Source organism: Salvelinus fontinalis, chromosome 11, assembly GCF_029448725.1.
Source record: "Salvelinus fontinalis isolate EN_2023a chromosome 11, ASM2944872v1, whole genome shotgun sequence".
NCBI classification, from domain to species: domain Eukaryota; kingdom Metazoa; phylum Chordata; class Actinopteri; order Salmoniformes; family Salmonidae; genus Salvelinus; species Salvelinus fontinalis.
In genome coordinates, this window is record NC_074675.1 from 54,707,456 (window position 1) to 54,722,578 (window position 15,123).

At 44.0% G+C, this 15,123-nt stretch overlaps 1 protein-coding gene across 1 annotated transcript; it reads right to left on the reverse strand.

Moving 5' to 3' along the window:
• Positions 1-895: 895 nt before the first annotated feature.
• Positions 896-14,257, reverse strand: paqr9 (progestin and adipoQ receptor family member 9). The gene has a single exon (XM_055939059.1). The coding sequence runs from the start codon at positions 12,185-12,187 to the stop codon at positions 10,895-10,897; it is 1,293 nt and encodes a 430-aa protein (XP_055795034.1). The 5' UTR covers positions 12,188-14,257; the 3' UTR covers positions 896-10,894.
• Between the last annotated feature and the right edge of the window lie 866 nt (positions 14,258-15,123).

Sequence of the window (15,123 nt, forward strand, 5' to 3'; positions counted from 1 at the left end):
TTAATGGTCACCTCCCTGACCAAGGCCATTCTCCCCTGATTGCTCAGTTTGGCCGGGCGGCCAGCTCTAGGAAGAGTCTTGTTGGTTCCAAACTTCTTCCATTTAAGAATGATGGAGGCCACTGTGTTTTTGGGGACCTTCAATTATGCAGAAATTGTTTGGTACCCTTCCCCAGATCTTCTATAGACAGGTGTGTGCCTTTCCAAATCATGTCCAATAAATTGAATTTACCACAGGTGGACTCCGATCAAGTTGTAGAAACATCTCCAGATGATCCATGGAAACAGGATGCACCTGAGATTAATGTTAAGTCTCATAGAAAAGGGTCTGAATACTTATGTAAATAAGCTATATTTCTGTTTTTTTATTTTGAATACATTTGCAAAAATTTCAAAAAATATATTTTGGATTTGTCATTATGGGGTATTGTGTGTAGATAGATGAGGGGGGGAAAAAACGATTTAATCAATTTTAGAATAAGTCTGTATGCACTGTACGTGTTCTCCAAACCCATTTGCAAACATTTGAATCTTGGATTATTCAAATTTATTCAAAGAAGAGCTATGCTACCTCAACACACCTGTGCTGTAACGACAAGACAGGAAACAGACAAGACAGGAAACAGACAAGACAGGAAACAGACAAGACAGGAAACAGACAAGACAGGAAACAGACAAGACAGGAAACAGACAAGACAGGAAACAGACAAGACAGGAAACAGACAAGACAGGAAACAGACAAGACAGGAAACAGACAAGACAGGAAACAGACAAGACAGGAAACAGACAAGACAGGAAACAGACAAGACGGGAAACAGACAAGACAGGAAACAGACAAGACAGGAAACAGACAAGACAGGAAACAGATGTACACAACAAGGCTGAGTACTCCTAGATAACGTGTCTACATTTTATTATTTTATATTCAGTTCATTCAATTAATTCAACTGTACATCTCAATATTAGGACTCGCTCTCTCTACACACAATAATATTATTGCACAAAAGACAGAAAAATGACCCTTTTCAAATTAAAAATGATTATAATTAGGATGAAATCAATGTGATCTGCTAATCGTCATTAATATATATATTTATACTATTTAAAATGCATTTATCAGAATCAGCATTTACCCCTGAAAGCCATACTGTACGTCAGGGGTTGGCAACTAGATTCAGCCACAAGACAAGTTTTGTGGTCCGGGGGCCAGAACATAATTCTAATCATTTGTACACTGCAAGCTCAAAAAGAGATTGTATTTTCAAATACAATCATTTCAAACCTTGATTATACCGAGGCACCATTACATATGCCTCTTTATTTATTCGTGGGAATACTTGGGATCAAATTTAAAAAATTATGCACATTTTTGGGGGCTGAATTTCTGGTGATTTTACAGTCTTTTTCGACCAGTTTTGGCCCGCGGGTCCGTCTGTTGCCGACTCCTGGTATAGGTAAAGTAGCCTTGTTTGTACAGTCTGACATCCACAGTGGCTTTGCATTACATCTGATAACTTTATGTCTGGCATCTCCTGCCTACACAGACAGGATAAAGAGCCTAACGTTGTGTCAGCGTTTCCATTCACAGTGCAGCAGAACTATTGAAATGTTACATTTAAGTTATGGAAAGATTAGTTCCTCAACGTTTGTAGTAATGCATAATTCTTTCAAGTTTGGCAGATAGCCGACCTACAAAGAGCTGTGTAGGGCTTTCAAGGTCGACTTCCTGTAAGCAAGTGTTGCCTAAACGTTGCAGAATGGTACAGTGCTACAATGTTACGCCAACCTTTACATTACAGCAATGTTACGCCAACCTTTACATTACAGCAATGTTACGCCAACCTTTACATTACAGCAATGTTACGCCAACCTTTACATTACAGCAATGTTACGCCAACCTTTACACTACAGCAATGTTACGCCCACCTTTACATTACAGCAATGTTACGCCCACCTTTACACTACAGCAATGTTACGCCAACCTTTACATTACAGCAATGTTACGCCAACCTTTACATTACAGCAATGTTACGCCAACCTTTACATTACAGCAATGTTACGCCCACCTTTACATTACAGCAATGTTACGCCAACCTTTACATTACAGCAATGTTACGCCAACCTTTACATTACAGCAATGTTACGCCAACCTTTACATTACAGCAATGTTACGCCAACCTTTACATTACAGCAATGTTACGCCAACCTTTACATTACAGCAATGTTACGCCAACCTTTACATTACAGCAATGTTACGCCAACCTTTACATTACAGCAATGTTACGCCAACCTTTACATTACAGCAATGTTACGCCCACCTTTACACTACAGCAATGTTACGCCAACCTTTACATTACAGCAATGTTATGTTGAGATGTAGCTTTTTTTGTGGACCATAAGAAGCAAAAGAACCTTCCTTAAAAAAAAGTCTGGTTCTCAAAAAGCTACCTCTCACAAGCTTGTGCAATTCAGTGCATCGAGACACATGTAAATACATGTAGTATGTCTGTGTGTGTGTTAGAGTGTGTGTGTGTTAGAGTGTGTGTATGTGTGTGTTAGTGTGTGTGTGTGTTAGAGTGTGTGTGTAAGTGTGTGTGTGTGTGTGTGTGTGTTAGAGTGTGTGTGTTACTGTGTGTGTTAGAGTGTGTGTGTGTGTGTGTGTGTGTGTGTGTTAGAGTGTTCGTGTGTGTTAGTGTGTGTGTGTTATAGTGTGTCTGTGTATTAGAGTGTGGGTGTGTGTGTCTGTGTCCTCACAGTCTGTTCTATGAGTTGTTGTTTAATCAGTGTTTAAAGGTCGTTCTGCTCTTTGCTGACTAACAGGAGATGCAAGGGACTTCTATGTGATCATGGCTCTGTATAATAATACTGTGAGTTGCCGTGAATTCCTGTTGGACTTTGGGACTGTGAAGAGACCTCTGGTGGCATGTCTTGTGGGGTATGTACGGGTGTCTGAAGAGACCCCTGGTGGCATGTCTTGTGGGGTATGTACGGGTGTCTGAGCAGAATGTTATTTGATGATGCAGACAATCTGCAATTTTCATCAAAGTAATTTTTTCTCTCATAAAAACTGGAAGAAAAGTAGCTAATCTCTCGTCAATCCTCAACCAGGAAAGTTGATGTTAGTTGATGTTGTTGACGTTAGTTGTACATGGGCCTTTAAAGGTGCTCCGTTTTGAGCTGCAGCTTTGCTAGGTCTTTCTTTGATACACTTGACCACATTAGTGGACGGTTATCAAGATCGGACAAAATCTGAGCCTGAACAACTAGTACAGTTGATCTTTGTGTCAAAAACGTAGAACATGTTTTTTTATAAAAGACACGCCCCCTCCCCATCTTCACAACAACTCTGTCAATATGACTTGACCATGATAATTGACCATCCGATGTTATTATACCTAGGAGTTTAGCTTCAACAGGCTCAATGGGGAAAAGGGGGGATAAAATGAAATGTGTCTTCCGCATTTTACCCAACCCCTCTGAATCAGAGAGGTGAGGGGGGGCTGACCTTAATCGACATCCACGTCTTCCACACCCTTAATGTACAACTCCAGTTTAGGTTTAGGTCTTAGAGAATGTTTTGAACCAAACACAATGCTTTTAGTTTTATATATATTAAAAACCTGTTCATTATTAATCACCCATTCTGATTCTAACTGTAACTAGAATGTCAGTGAGCTCACTGGCTTTGGGTGCTGACATGTACAGTGTGGAATCATCCGCATTAGTCATTCTAGCTTTTTGTAAGACAAGTGGCAAATCATTTGTAATAACAGAGAAGAGTAAAGGCCCAAGTCAACTCCCCTGAGGGACACCGCACTGTACATATCTGATGTTAGAGAAGCTTCCATTGAAGAACACTCTCTGGGTTCTATTGGATAAATAACATTCCAACCCAATCCAATGGCAGGTGATGTAAAGCCATAGCAAGTGAGTTTCTTCAATAACATCAAAGGCTGCAATGAAATCTAACAATTCAGCTCCAACTATTATCTTAGTATCCATGTATTTTAGCCAATCATCAGTCATCTGAGACAGTGCAGTACAAGTTGAGTGCCCTTCTCTATATGCATGCTGAATGTCAGGAGTTAACTTGTTCTCTGATAAATGGCATTGTATTTGGTCAAACACATATTTCTCCATCAGTTTACTAAGAACAGGCAACAAACTGATTGGGCGGCTGTTAGAGCCAGCAAAGGGTGCCTTACTATTTTTAGGCAGTGGAATTTGTTTAACTTCCTTCAACACCTGTGGACACACCCTCCTTTAGGATTTGGTTAAAGATATAGCAAATAGAGGTGGTAATACAGTCTGCTACCATTCTCAATAGTTTCCCATCTAGGCTGTCTCTACCTGTAGGCTTATCATTATTGATAGATAACAATCATTTTCCCACCTCTCCAGCACTAACTTGACCAAATCCAAAACAGCAATCCTTATTTTTCATTATTAGATATTTTATATAACAATATGATGGTTCACTTGTTCAATGTGGTAATTTCACTTCTGAGTTTTTCCACTTTACTAGTGAAATAGTAATTGAAATGATTGGCTATTATCGAAAGGTTTTGTTATAAATTATCCATAAACTTCAATGATCGATGGAGATGAATTTGGGTTTTCTACCCATGATATCATTTAAGGTACTCCAAAGCCTTTTCCAATGTGTTTTAAGTCATTTATCTTGGTTTGGTAATAAAAAAGAAATCATATTTTTGTTAAGTTTAGTCACAAAATGTCTCAAGTTACAGAATGTCAACCAATCAGCTGAGCAACCTGACTTGTATGTCAACCAATCAGCTGAGCAACCTGACTTGTATGTCAACCAATCAGCTGAGCAACCTGACTTGTATGTCAACCAATCAGCTGAGCAACCTGACTTGTATGTCAACCAATCAGCTGAGCAACCGGACTTGTATGTCAACCAATCAGCTGAGCAACCTGACTTGCATGTCAACCAATCAGCTGAGCAACCTGACTTGTATGTCAACCAATCAGCTGAGCAACCGGACTTGTATGTCAACCAATCAGCTGAGCAACCTGACTTGTATGTCAACCAATCAGCTGAGCAACCTGACTTGTATGTCAACCAATCAGCTGAGCAACCAGACTTGTATGTCAACCAATCAGCTGAGCAACCTGACTTGTATGTCAACCAATCAGCTGAGCAACCTGACTTGTATGTCAACCAATCAGCTGAGCAACCTGACTTGTATGTCAACCAATCAGCTGAGCAACCGGACTTGTATGTCAACCAATCAGCTGAGTAACCTGACTTGTATATCAACCAATCAGCTGAGCAACCTGACTTGTATGTCAACCAATCAGCTGAGCAACCTGACTTGTATGTCAACCAATCAGCTGAGCAACCGGACTTGTATGTCAACCAATCAGCTGAGCAACCTGACTTGTATGTCAACCAATCAGCTGAGCAACCTGACTTGTATCTCACGTCTTTTGTATCGTGTCTTCGAACCAAAGAATTATTAAATTCATCATCAATCCAGGGGCCTAACAGTTCTTACAGGTAGATTCTTAACAGGTGCTGGTCAACAACTGGAAGGAATATTTTTACAAATACTTCCAGTGCAGCATCTGGATTCACTTCCTCATACACAACAGACCAACATACATGTTATACAGCTTCAACAGAAGAGTCCTTGGAAAACATGTTGTATGATCTCTTATAAATTAGTTTAGGCCCAACCTTTTTTGGCACTTTGACTTTCCTCGTTATTGCCACAATGTCACGGTCACGACAGCCAATGGGAAATGATGTTGTTTTGGTGCAAAGTTCTGTAGCGTTAGTGACGACATGATCAATACAAGTGGATGTCACAGATCCAACAATATTGGTATGACAGGCATTAGTCACAGTTGAGAGGACAGCTAGATGATAACCAGCAATGTTCAGGTCCCCCAGAAAGTAGACCTCTCTATCAAGCATCGTACACATATTAATCCAAATCCTGACTGACATAGTGGCCTAATATAATATGTTAAAGCCTAGATACTATACAGGTGTCTGTTTGAGTCAACAAAGCAGTTGACTAAAGTGAGCTAAAGCTGCACTTCATCACTGCACTTCATCTCTAAGACAGGACTGGCCTGGTCCACCGTCACTGTGCAAATAAACTCAGGGCATGGGAGAGGGCAGAACCAAAAGAGTCAAAGATTTACCCCATAAATAGAGTTATCCATAGAGATTGGGATTGGAAATTTGGAGCTAAAATGGAGGATAGTTTGCAAAACTCTGTTATGTATATCTACGGCTTGCCATGATAGAAATTAATCAGATCAGACTCCTACATTTTAAACACAAGACATGCTTTCTCTTTCTTTTCTCAATAACTGACGGCATAATTCTTCAAACGAAGACAGAACTAAAAACAGATAGCAGTAGAATCTATAACCAGGAAGAGACAGACAGCAGTAGAATCTATAACCAGGAAGAGACAGACAGCAGTAGAATCTATAACCAGGAAGAGACAGACAGCAGTAGAATCTATAACCAGGAAGAGATAGACAGCAGTAGAATCTATAACCAGGAAGAGACAGACAGCAGTAGAATCTATAACCAAGAAGAGATAGACAGCAGTAGAATCTATAACCAGGAAGAGACAGACAGCAGTAGAATCTATAACCAGGAAGAGACAGACAGCAGTAGAATCTATAACCAGGAAGAGACAGACAGCAGTAGAATCTATAACCAGGAAGAGACAGACAGCAGTAGAATCTATAACCAGGAAGAGACAGACAGCAGTAGAATCTATGACCAGGAAGAGACAGACAGCAGTAGAATCTATAACCAGGAAGAGACAGACAGCAGTAGAATCTATAACCAGGAAGAGACAGACAGCAGTAGAATCTATAACCAGGAAGAGACAGACAGCAGTAGAATCTATAACCAGGAAGAGACAGACAGCAGTAGAATCTATAACCAGGAAGAGACAGACAGCAGTAGAATCTATAACCAGGAAGAGAGAGGAGAGCAGAGATATGGGGGAGGAGACATGAGAATGTCCAGAGCATAGCAATTATAACATCATTGTTTATGCTAGCTAATCTACTGTATGTCTAAAATAGAAGCATGTCTTGTTGTCTCTCTTACATTCCAGGAAATGAACATTCAGAAGGAGTATTTAAACATGCTACTGCTAATTATCTACATAAGAGGAGACTATTTCATGCAAATATTTGCATGATTGGTTGAGAGACAAATAAACAATCATCCTTCAGGGGTCTCATTGGTCAACAACTTCCTCAAAGTGACCTGATTGGTTGAATGCAAATCTAACCAGAGTGTTTCTTTCTGGTGGTCTCATCCAATCGTCCACATTGTCAACATTCAGATTATGTTACCCTGCTCAGACATTGCATGCATCAACCAGTGGTTGCATGCCACGTCATCGATTGTGCCGTCAGGCCCCAGATTGCTATAACACATGATAAGGTAAAATTCCTATCAAGACGTTGTAAGATCTGTCAGCAACGTCTGAGCAGGCGAACACATCATCAATGATCTGCTGATAAGAGTTTATACCACAGGAGGCTGCTGAGTGGGGGACGGCTCATAATAAAGTCCGGAACGGAGCAAATGGAACGGCATAAAACACATGGAAACCATGGAAACCATGTGTTTTGACGTTGCTGATATGATTCCACTGATTCCACTCCAGTCATTACCACGAGCCTGTCCTCCCCAATTAAGGTGCCACCAACCACCTGTGGTTTATACAATGTATCCTCACTACGGCTTCAGACGTATAGATATTACTGCAGGTAAAAAATAAAGTTCCATCACTGGCTGTTTCAGGCCCGTGTTTCTTTACCATAAATAAAGTACGGCAACTTTTTCAGTGCAATCAGTGTACAGTACATGCAGCTATAGTATGAAGTTGACCATTGATATTGATAGCAATACAAAAAATCTGTGGTCTAGTACGTTAGATCAACAATTTGTCGTCAAACATTTTTGAAATATTCTGTACGTAAAAGTCCTTTTGAAGATGTGGCTTCAGAAAGTGCATATGAAGTTGGGCTCAACCCCTCAGAGTGCAATAATGCAAGACTGAGTGAGGTCTTGGTCTATTTCTGTTGTCGGAAAAGCTACCCCACTTCCTGTTTTTTTTTATTTAACCTTTATTAAACTAGGCAAGTCAGTTAAGAACAAATTCTTATTTTACAATGACGGCCTACCCCGGTCAAACCCTCCCCTAACCCGGACGAAGCTGGGCCAATTTGGCTCCGCCCTATGGGAATCCCGATCACGGCCGGTTGTGATACAGCCCGGGGTCGAACCAGGGTCTCTAGTGACGCCGCTAGCACTGAGCTGCAGTGCCTTAGACCGCTGCGCCACTCGGGAGCAAAGTCGACTTGTGAGAAAGCGCTCGGAAATTAAACTGTGTGTGGCATGACAGAGAGTTTTGAGAAGGTATCAAGAAAGTATGAAGAGCGAGATTCAGTATAACATGAAGGAAAATGAATTTGCGAGTGTGTGAGATATATATATATATAGAGAGAGAGAGAGAGAATTTGAGAGTGAGATAAATAGAGAGAGAGAGTGAGTGAGATAAAGCGAGAGAGAGAGAGAGAGTGAGAGAGAGAGTGAGAGAGAGAGAGAGAGATATGAAGAGGTATTATCAGTCAGAGGCGGTAGGGGAAGTGGAGGAAGGTTGAAGGAGACTAATCGAGAGAGAGAGAGAGAGAGAGAGAGAGAGAGAGAAAGAGAGATATGAAGAGATATTATCAGTCAGAGGCGGTAGGGGAAGTGGAGGAAGGTTGAAGGAGACTAATCGAGTGAGAGAGATAAAGAGAGAGAGAGATAAAGAGAGAGAAAGATAAAGAGAGAGAGAGAGAGATATGAAGAGGTATTATCAGTCAGAGGCGGTAGGGGAAGTGGAGGAAGGTTGAAGGAGACTAATCGAGAGAGAGAGAGAGAGAGAGAGAGATATGAAGAGATATTATCAGTCAGAGGCGGTAGGGGAAGTGGAGGAAGGTTGAAGGAGACTAATCGAGTGAGAGAGATAAAGAGAGAGAGAGATATGAAGAGGTATTATCAGTCAGAGGCGGTAGGGGAAGTGGAGGAAGGTTGAAGGAGACTAATCGAGTGAGAGAGATAAAGAGAGAGAGAGATATGAAGAGGTATTATCAGTCAGAGGCGGTAGGGGAGGTGGAGGAAGGTTGAAGGAGACTAATCGAGTGAGAGAGATAAAGAGAGAGAGAGATATGAAGAGGTATTATCAGTCAGAGGCGGTAGGGGAGGTGGAGGAAGGTTGAAGGAGACTAATCGAGTGAGAGAGATAAAGAGAGAGAGAGATATGAAGAGGTATTATCAGTCAGAGGCGGTAGGGGAAGTGGAGGAAGGTTGAAGGAGACTAATCGAGTGAGAGAGATAAAGAGAGAGAGAGTTATGAAGAGGTATTATCAGTCAGAGGCGGTAGGGGAAGTGGAGGAAGGTTGAAGGAGACTAATCGAGAGAGAGAGAGAGAGAGAGAGAGAGAGAGAGATATGAAGAGGTATTATCAGTCAGAGGCGGTAGGGGAAGTGGAGGAAGGTTGAAGGAGACTAATCGAGAGAGAGAGAGAGAGAGAGAGAGAGAGAGAGAGAGAGAGAGAGAGAGAGAGAGAGAGAGATATGAAGAGGTATTATCAGTCAGAGGCGGTAGGGGAGGTGGAGGAAGGTTGAAGGAGACTAATCGAGAGAGAGAGAGAGAGAGATATGAAGAGATATTATCAGTCAGAGGCGGTAGGGGAAGTGGAGGAAGGTTGAAGGAGACTAATCGAGTGAGAGAGATAAAGAGAGAGAGAGAGAGAGAGAGATACGAAGAGGTATTATCAGTCAGAGGCGGTAGGGGAAGTGGAGGAAGGTTGAAGGAGACTAATCGAGTGAGAGAGATAAAGAGAGAGAGAGATATGAAGAGGTATTATCAGTCAGAGGCGGTAGGGGAGGTGGAGGAAGGTTGAAGGAGACTAATCGAGGAAGCGTTAAAAGACAGCATGGCAGCAAACGCTTCGTTAAATCTCACTGTGACATTTAAAGGGCATTGCTAACATGTTGATCCTATGTATCTTAGTTCTCAGAGGGTAACAACACCTTTCCAATGTCCTCTACCTTAAAACCCCCTTAAGGAATAGAATTATCATCTTGTTCTAGAACAGAATGTGAGTCCTGGAACCCCAGGGGACATGACTGAACCCCAGGGGGACATGACTGAACCCCAGGGGAAATAACTGAACCCCAGGGGGACATGACTGAACCCCAGGGGACACGACTGAACCCCAGGGGACACGACTGAACCCCAGGGGAAATAACTGAACCCCAGGGGAAATAACTGAACCCCAGGGGAAATAACTGAACGCCAGGGGAAATAACTGAATCCCAGGGGACATGACTGAACCCCAGGGGACATGACTGAATCCCAGGGGACATGACTGAACCCCAGGGGACATGACTGAATCCCAGGGGACATAACTGAACCGCCAAGGTGTTCCAACCCCACAAAATACTGTTCCTAATCCAGTGGACCAAATTGCACCCCCATGGTGAACTTTAAAAACAAAACCCCTTGAATATTAGCTGACAGCCACTTACCCTTTCAAAGCTAAAGTTACCCACATAGTCCAATGAAAAGGGAAAGGGGGAAACCACTGGGTGAAGGTAAAGACAAAGTAGGCTACAGAACTAGTGAATGTTACAGAGTGACTACAAATGAAAACAATACATGAAAACATGCTACTTTTTTTTATATTACGTGAGTGGTAACCTCTCGAACCTCCATAAACGATATGTGCTGCATTGTTCAAGTGATGAAATACATGAAGTCAATAAATCTACTAAATGACTGGCCTTCGTCTTGAAATTAAAGTCAGAGGTCTTCATCAAATCAGACCCCAATATCAGTGACACTTCAGATGTCTTTTAGTGAGGAACTCTTTCTCCAACTGGTCTCCCTGGGGTTTGTAGATGCTGTTGGCGCACCAGGAGAACCAGGCGATGATGGAGGCGATGGAGGCCTGGAGGACCAGCATCACCCCGTAGGTGGAGGCTAAGGTGGGGCCGGGGAGGTGTGGAGGGGTGGCTGGGGGGACCACCAGGACTGGCTGAAGGAGTATGGCCCTCACCTCCCCGTTGATCATATGAAGTTCATCGAGGATGGACAAGAAGGTGCAGACATGGAACCACTGGTGACTATGACCCCAGATATCAAACCGACCGGGTGACAGTCGCTCGGGGATCTTGCTAATGTTGAACAGGGCTGACACCACCAGCCAGAAGCAGTGTCGACAGAAGAACTGAGCCATGGAGGCGGAGGAGGAGAAGGAGGAGGAGGTTGGGAGGTAAGGGGAGGAGTGGAGGAGGCGGTAGAAGATGGGCGTGGAGGCCACGAGGAAGGGCAGGAGGAAGACTAGGGTACGTATGATATAGCGGTAGGTCCTCCAGCGCTGGCGGGTGTTGCAGCAGGCCAAGACACAGATGATGGCCACCAGGCAGGAGCTGGGGATGTATAAAGTCTCGAAAAACACGCTGAACTCTGGCATGGCCGAGGACAACGATGATGACGATGACGAAGAAGTGTCCTGGTGGGTGTTGTTGTGTCTCCCAATCCCCAATTCCAGGATCCCCGCCCTGGGGTGGATATAGTAGTAGTAGGCCAAAGAAGACCCGACGGTGTAAGCACTGATGGTTCCATAATCCACGAAAAAGCACACCTCCCTTATGACCAGAGACATGGAGTTGAGGAGATGAGCCATACTGCTAGCCATCAACAGGCACAACACCCCCGTGAAGTAGTTCCACAGCGGGTAGAAGAAAGGGTCGCCGGTGGGCGGAGCGCCCTCCAAACCGAACGGCTCCAGGAAGTAGAAGGCAAAGATGAAGACTGGCAGGAAATGGGTCCAGAAGTTGCCGGTCTCATTGGTGGGCCGGAAGGCCGAGAGCAGGCATTGGGCGAGGCTATAGTTGGGGAAGCGGTAACCGGACAGGATGAAGCTCTCCGTGATGCGGGCTGGGACATCCGCGTGCCGCAGCAGGGGTGGCAGCAATTGGCCGCAATTCAAGAACATGATTGGATGAGGAGAAGGACGGACTGTTTGATGATTGGTTGGCTCCAATAAATCTCTGTTGAGGGGTTGAACACGCTCTACTTGCTCTGTCCTTAAAAGCACTTGTTCTTTTGTCGTCATTGCCATAAAAATGCCCTCAGATCCTCTTGGCTGGCTTTTATTGATCTAGCTGTCAATCACAGCATGGTCCTCTTGATTATTGACAGACAGCATCTGATGTCATAATCCCCGATGATTTCCTGTCAATTCCTTTCTCCCTTTTTCATTGTCAAAAATTCCCTTCTCATGCAAACCTTTGATCTCAATAACAGTATCAAAACCAAATGCAAGTTTCATAAAGTGTAATCCTTATAGCACCATTAATGAAAATGGTTTTCATGAGCATGAAATTCCCTGAGTCAGTAGAATTATTCTTCCCGCATGTAAAAAGAAAAAAAAAGACAGGTGTTATACAGGAAATTCCCTTAATCCAGTGCTTCAGAGGGAAACGCTCATGATAATAATGTCTCCTCTCAGTTGTTTCTTGACCCCCAGGTAAGTCCAAAAGATTTAGACACATCCAGCAATCAAAACCTTGATATAGGCTATCATTGCCTAATACACATTTACGCAGCCTTTATAATAACGCATCGTTTCCGTTATTCAATGGCAAACTGAGTGACAGGTACTTCACGTCCTTCAAGGTTCAATGGAGTTTAAAGTCAATTGTTATCTGTCAAAGCCAAAAGACAGGTACCCGTACTCGAAATGTTATCCCTCCGAAACTAGGTAATGTGGGTCATGCTGGGGTAGGCGGGGCTATCAGAAGAACTTCGCACGGTTGAGCGCACTATTTATTATTCACGGTCTTTACTCCAGAGTTCTCGTCCCGGTTTAATTCATCAAAGTCGCCGATTGGTGCCAAATAAATCCCCCGGAGAATGTAGAGAGAAACAGGATGTTGCAGTAACTCTAGCCCTTGAAACAAGGTCACTCACGTTCGTTCAAATATTCAGGTTTGTCTTACCTAAAGGGAAAATAGTTCACACATGAATGGAGCCGTGTTCGTGTAAATTCGTGTTCATCTATTCTGCCATTTGTTTTTGTTTGCCAGTATGAAGATATTCCGTTATTACCCAATTCTTTTCAAGTAGCTGCGACGCCGGCCGGAAAGCTTTTCAATTCCGTGAGCCGGTACTGACAGCTTGTAAATTCTGTAGGTCATGTGACTATCTCAACGAATACTTTTTTTTAACTTTCCCGTTGGTCCTTCGCAGTCCTGGATAAAGACGGACAGAGCGAGAGAAAACAGGGGGTTGTTACAGAGTGTAGCTAGCGTCAACATGCGTAGCGGTAGGCTGCTAAAAAGGCTACCTTCCCCTTCCGTTACTCAAGACGGTCCGGTTGTTGTGATGTTTGTTTCTCCGTGGTTGTAGACTCAGAACACTCTGCGCCGCTATCTGTTTAGAATGCGCCGTACAACCTGCTTAGATAATGCATTGTGCCGGTTGGAGGTGAATAGCCTCTCTCTCTCTCTCTCTGTCTCTGTTTGTCTCTCTCTCTCCCTTTCTCTGCGCTACACAGTTGTTCAGTGACACGCACTAGGCTACATCAGCAGGCAGCCGACAACAAAAAGCGTTTGCATGTTTTTTAAAACTATAAATAAAAGCTCTGACGTCATTCAAATGAAATAGACTCCTTTCCAGTACACGACACCATGACGTCACTCACCGTTGCGCGCGACTCTTGGCTGCAGTCAGAAAGCCATCACCATCTGCGCACATTCAACAAAGCCTACATTTACGTTTTTATTACTTCTAAACAAAATATATTTTGGGGATTCTCATACCTTACAATGATGTTTTGATTCTTGCTTGAACACTGCTATGATTATATTTGGTTGTGATCTTTGCAAAATAACTATTTTGCATGCAGCAGTTGTTAGCTAGAATGCTAACGCTCATTGACATAGGCTGTAGCCAAAGAGGAATTTTACTGGTTGAAGCGAAGTGTTTTTTTTAGCCCCACACTGTAAACAGCGAAAAACCAGAATGCATTGCAACAATATAATCCAGAAAACACTATTGGATAAAAATCGAATGAAAAGTTCTCACTAACCTCATCAAAGTAATTCAATTAGACATTACATGGTTTCCACTTATAAGTCATTCTCTAATGCGACTCCATAGCCCCCTACCCATCTCCACTAGCTGAGGACCCCATAGCCCCCTACCCATCTCCACTAGCTGAGGACCCCATAGCCCCGTACCCATCTCCACTAGCTGAGGACCCCATAGCCCCCTACCCATCTCCACTAGCTGAGGACCCCATAGCCCCCTACCCACCTCCACTAGCTGAGGACTCCATAGCCCCCTACCCACCTCCACTAGCTGAGGACCCCATAGCGTGACACCATCTCCACTAGCTGAGGACTCCATAGCCCCCTACCCATCTCCACTAGCTGAGGACCCCATAGCCCCCTACCCATCTCCACTAGCTGAGGACCCCATAGCCCCCTACCCATCTCCACTAGCTGAGGACCCCATAGCCCCCTACCCACCTCCACTAGCTGAGGACCCCATAGCCCCCGTACCCATCTCCACTAGCTGAGGACCCCATAGCCCCCTACCCATCTCCACTAGCTGAGGACCCCATAGCCCCCTACCCACCTCCACTAGCTGAGGACCCCATAGCCCCCTACCCACCTCCACTAGCTGAGGACCCCATAGCCCCCTACCCATCTCCACTAGCTGAGGACCCCATAGCCCCCTACCCATCTCCACTAGCTGAGGACTCCATAGCCCCCTACCCACCTCCACTAGCTGAGGACCCCATAGCCCCCTACCCATCTCCACTAGCTGAGGACTCCATAGCCCCCTACCCATCTCCACTAGCTGAGGACCCCATAGCCCCCTACCCATCTCCACTAGCTGAGGACTCCATAGCCCCCTACCCATCTCCACTAGCTGAGGACCCCACTGTGACATCATCAACTCCATAGCCCCCTACCCATCTCCACTAGCTGAGGACCCCACTGTGACATCATCAACTCCATAGCCCCCTACCCATCTCCACTAGCTGAG

Bases quoted from the DNA above. Each gene is read 5' to 3' on its own strand.
- paqr9 (XM_055939059.1), bottom strand. From the start codon at position 12,187: ATGGCAATGACGACAAAAGAACAAGTGCTTTTAAGGACAGAGCAAGTA.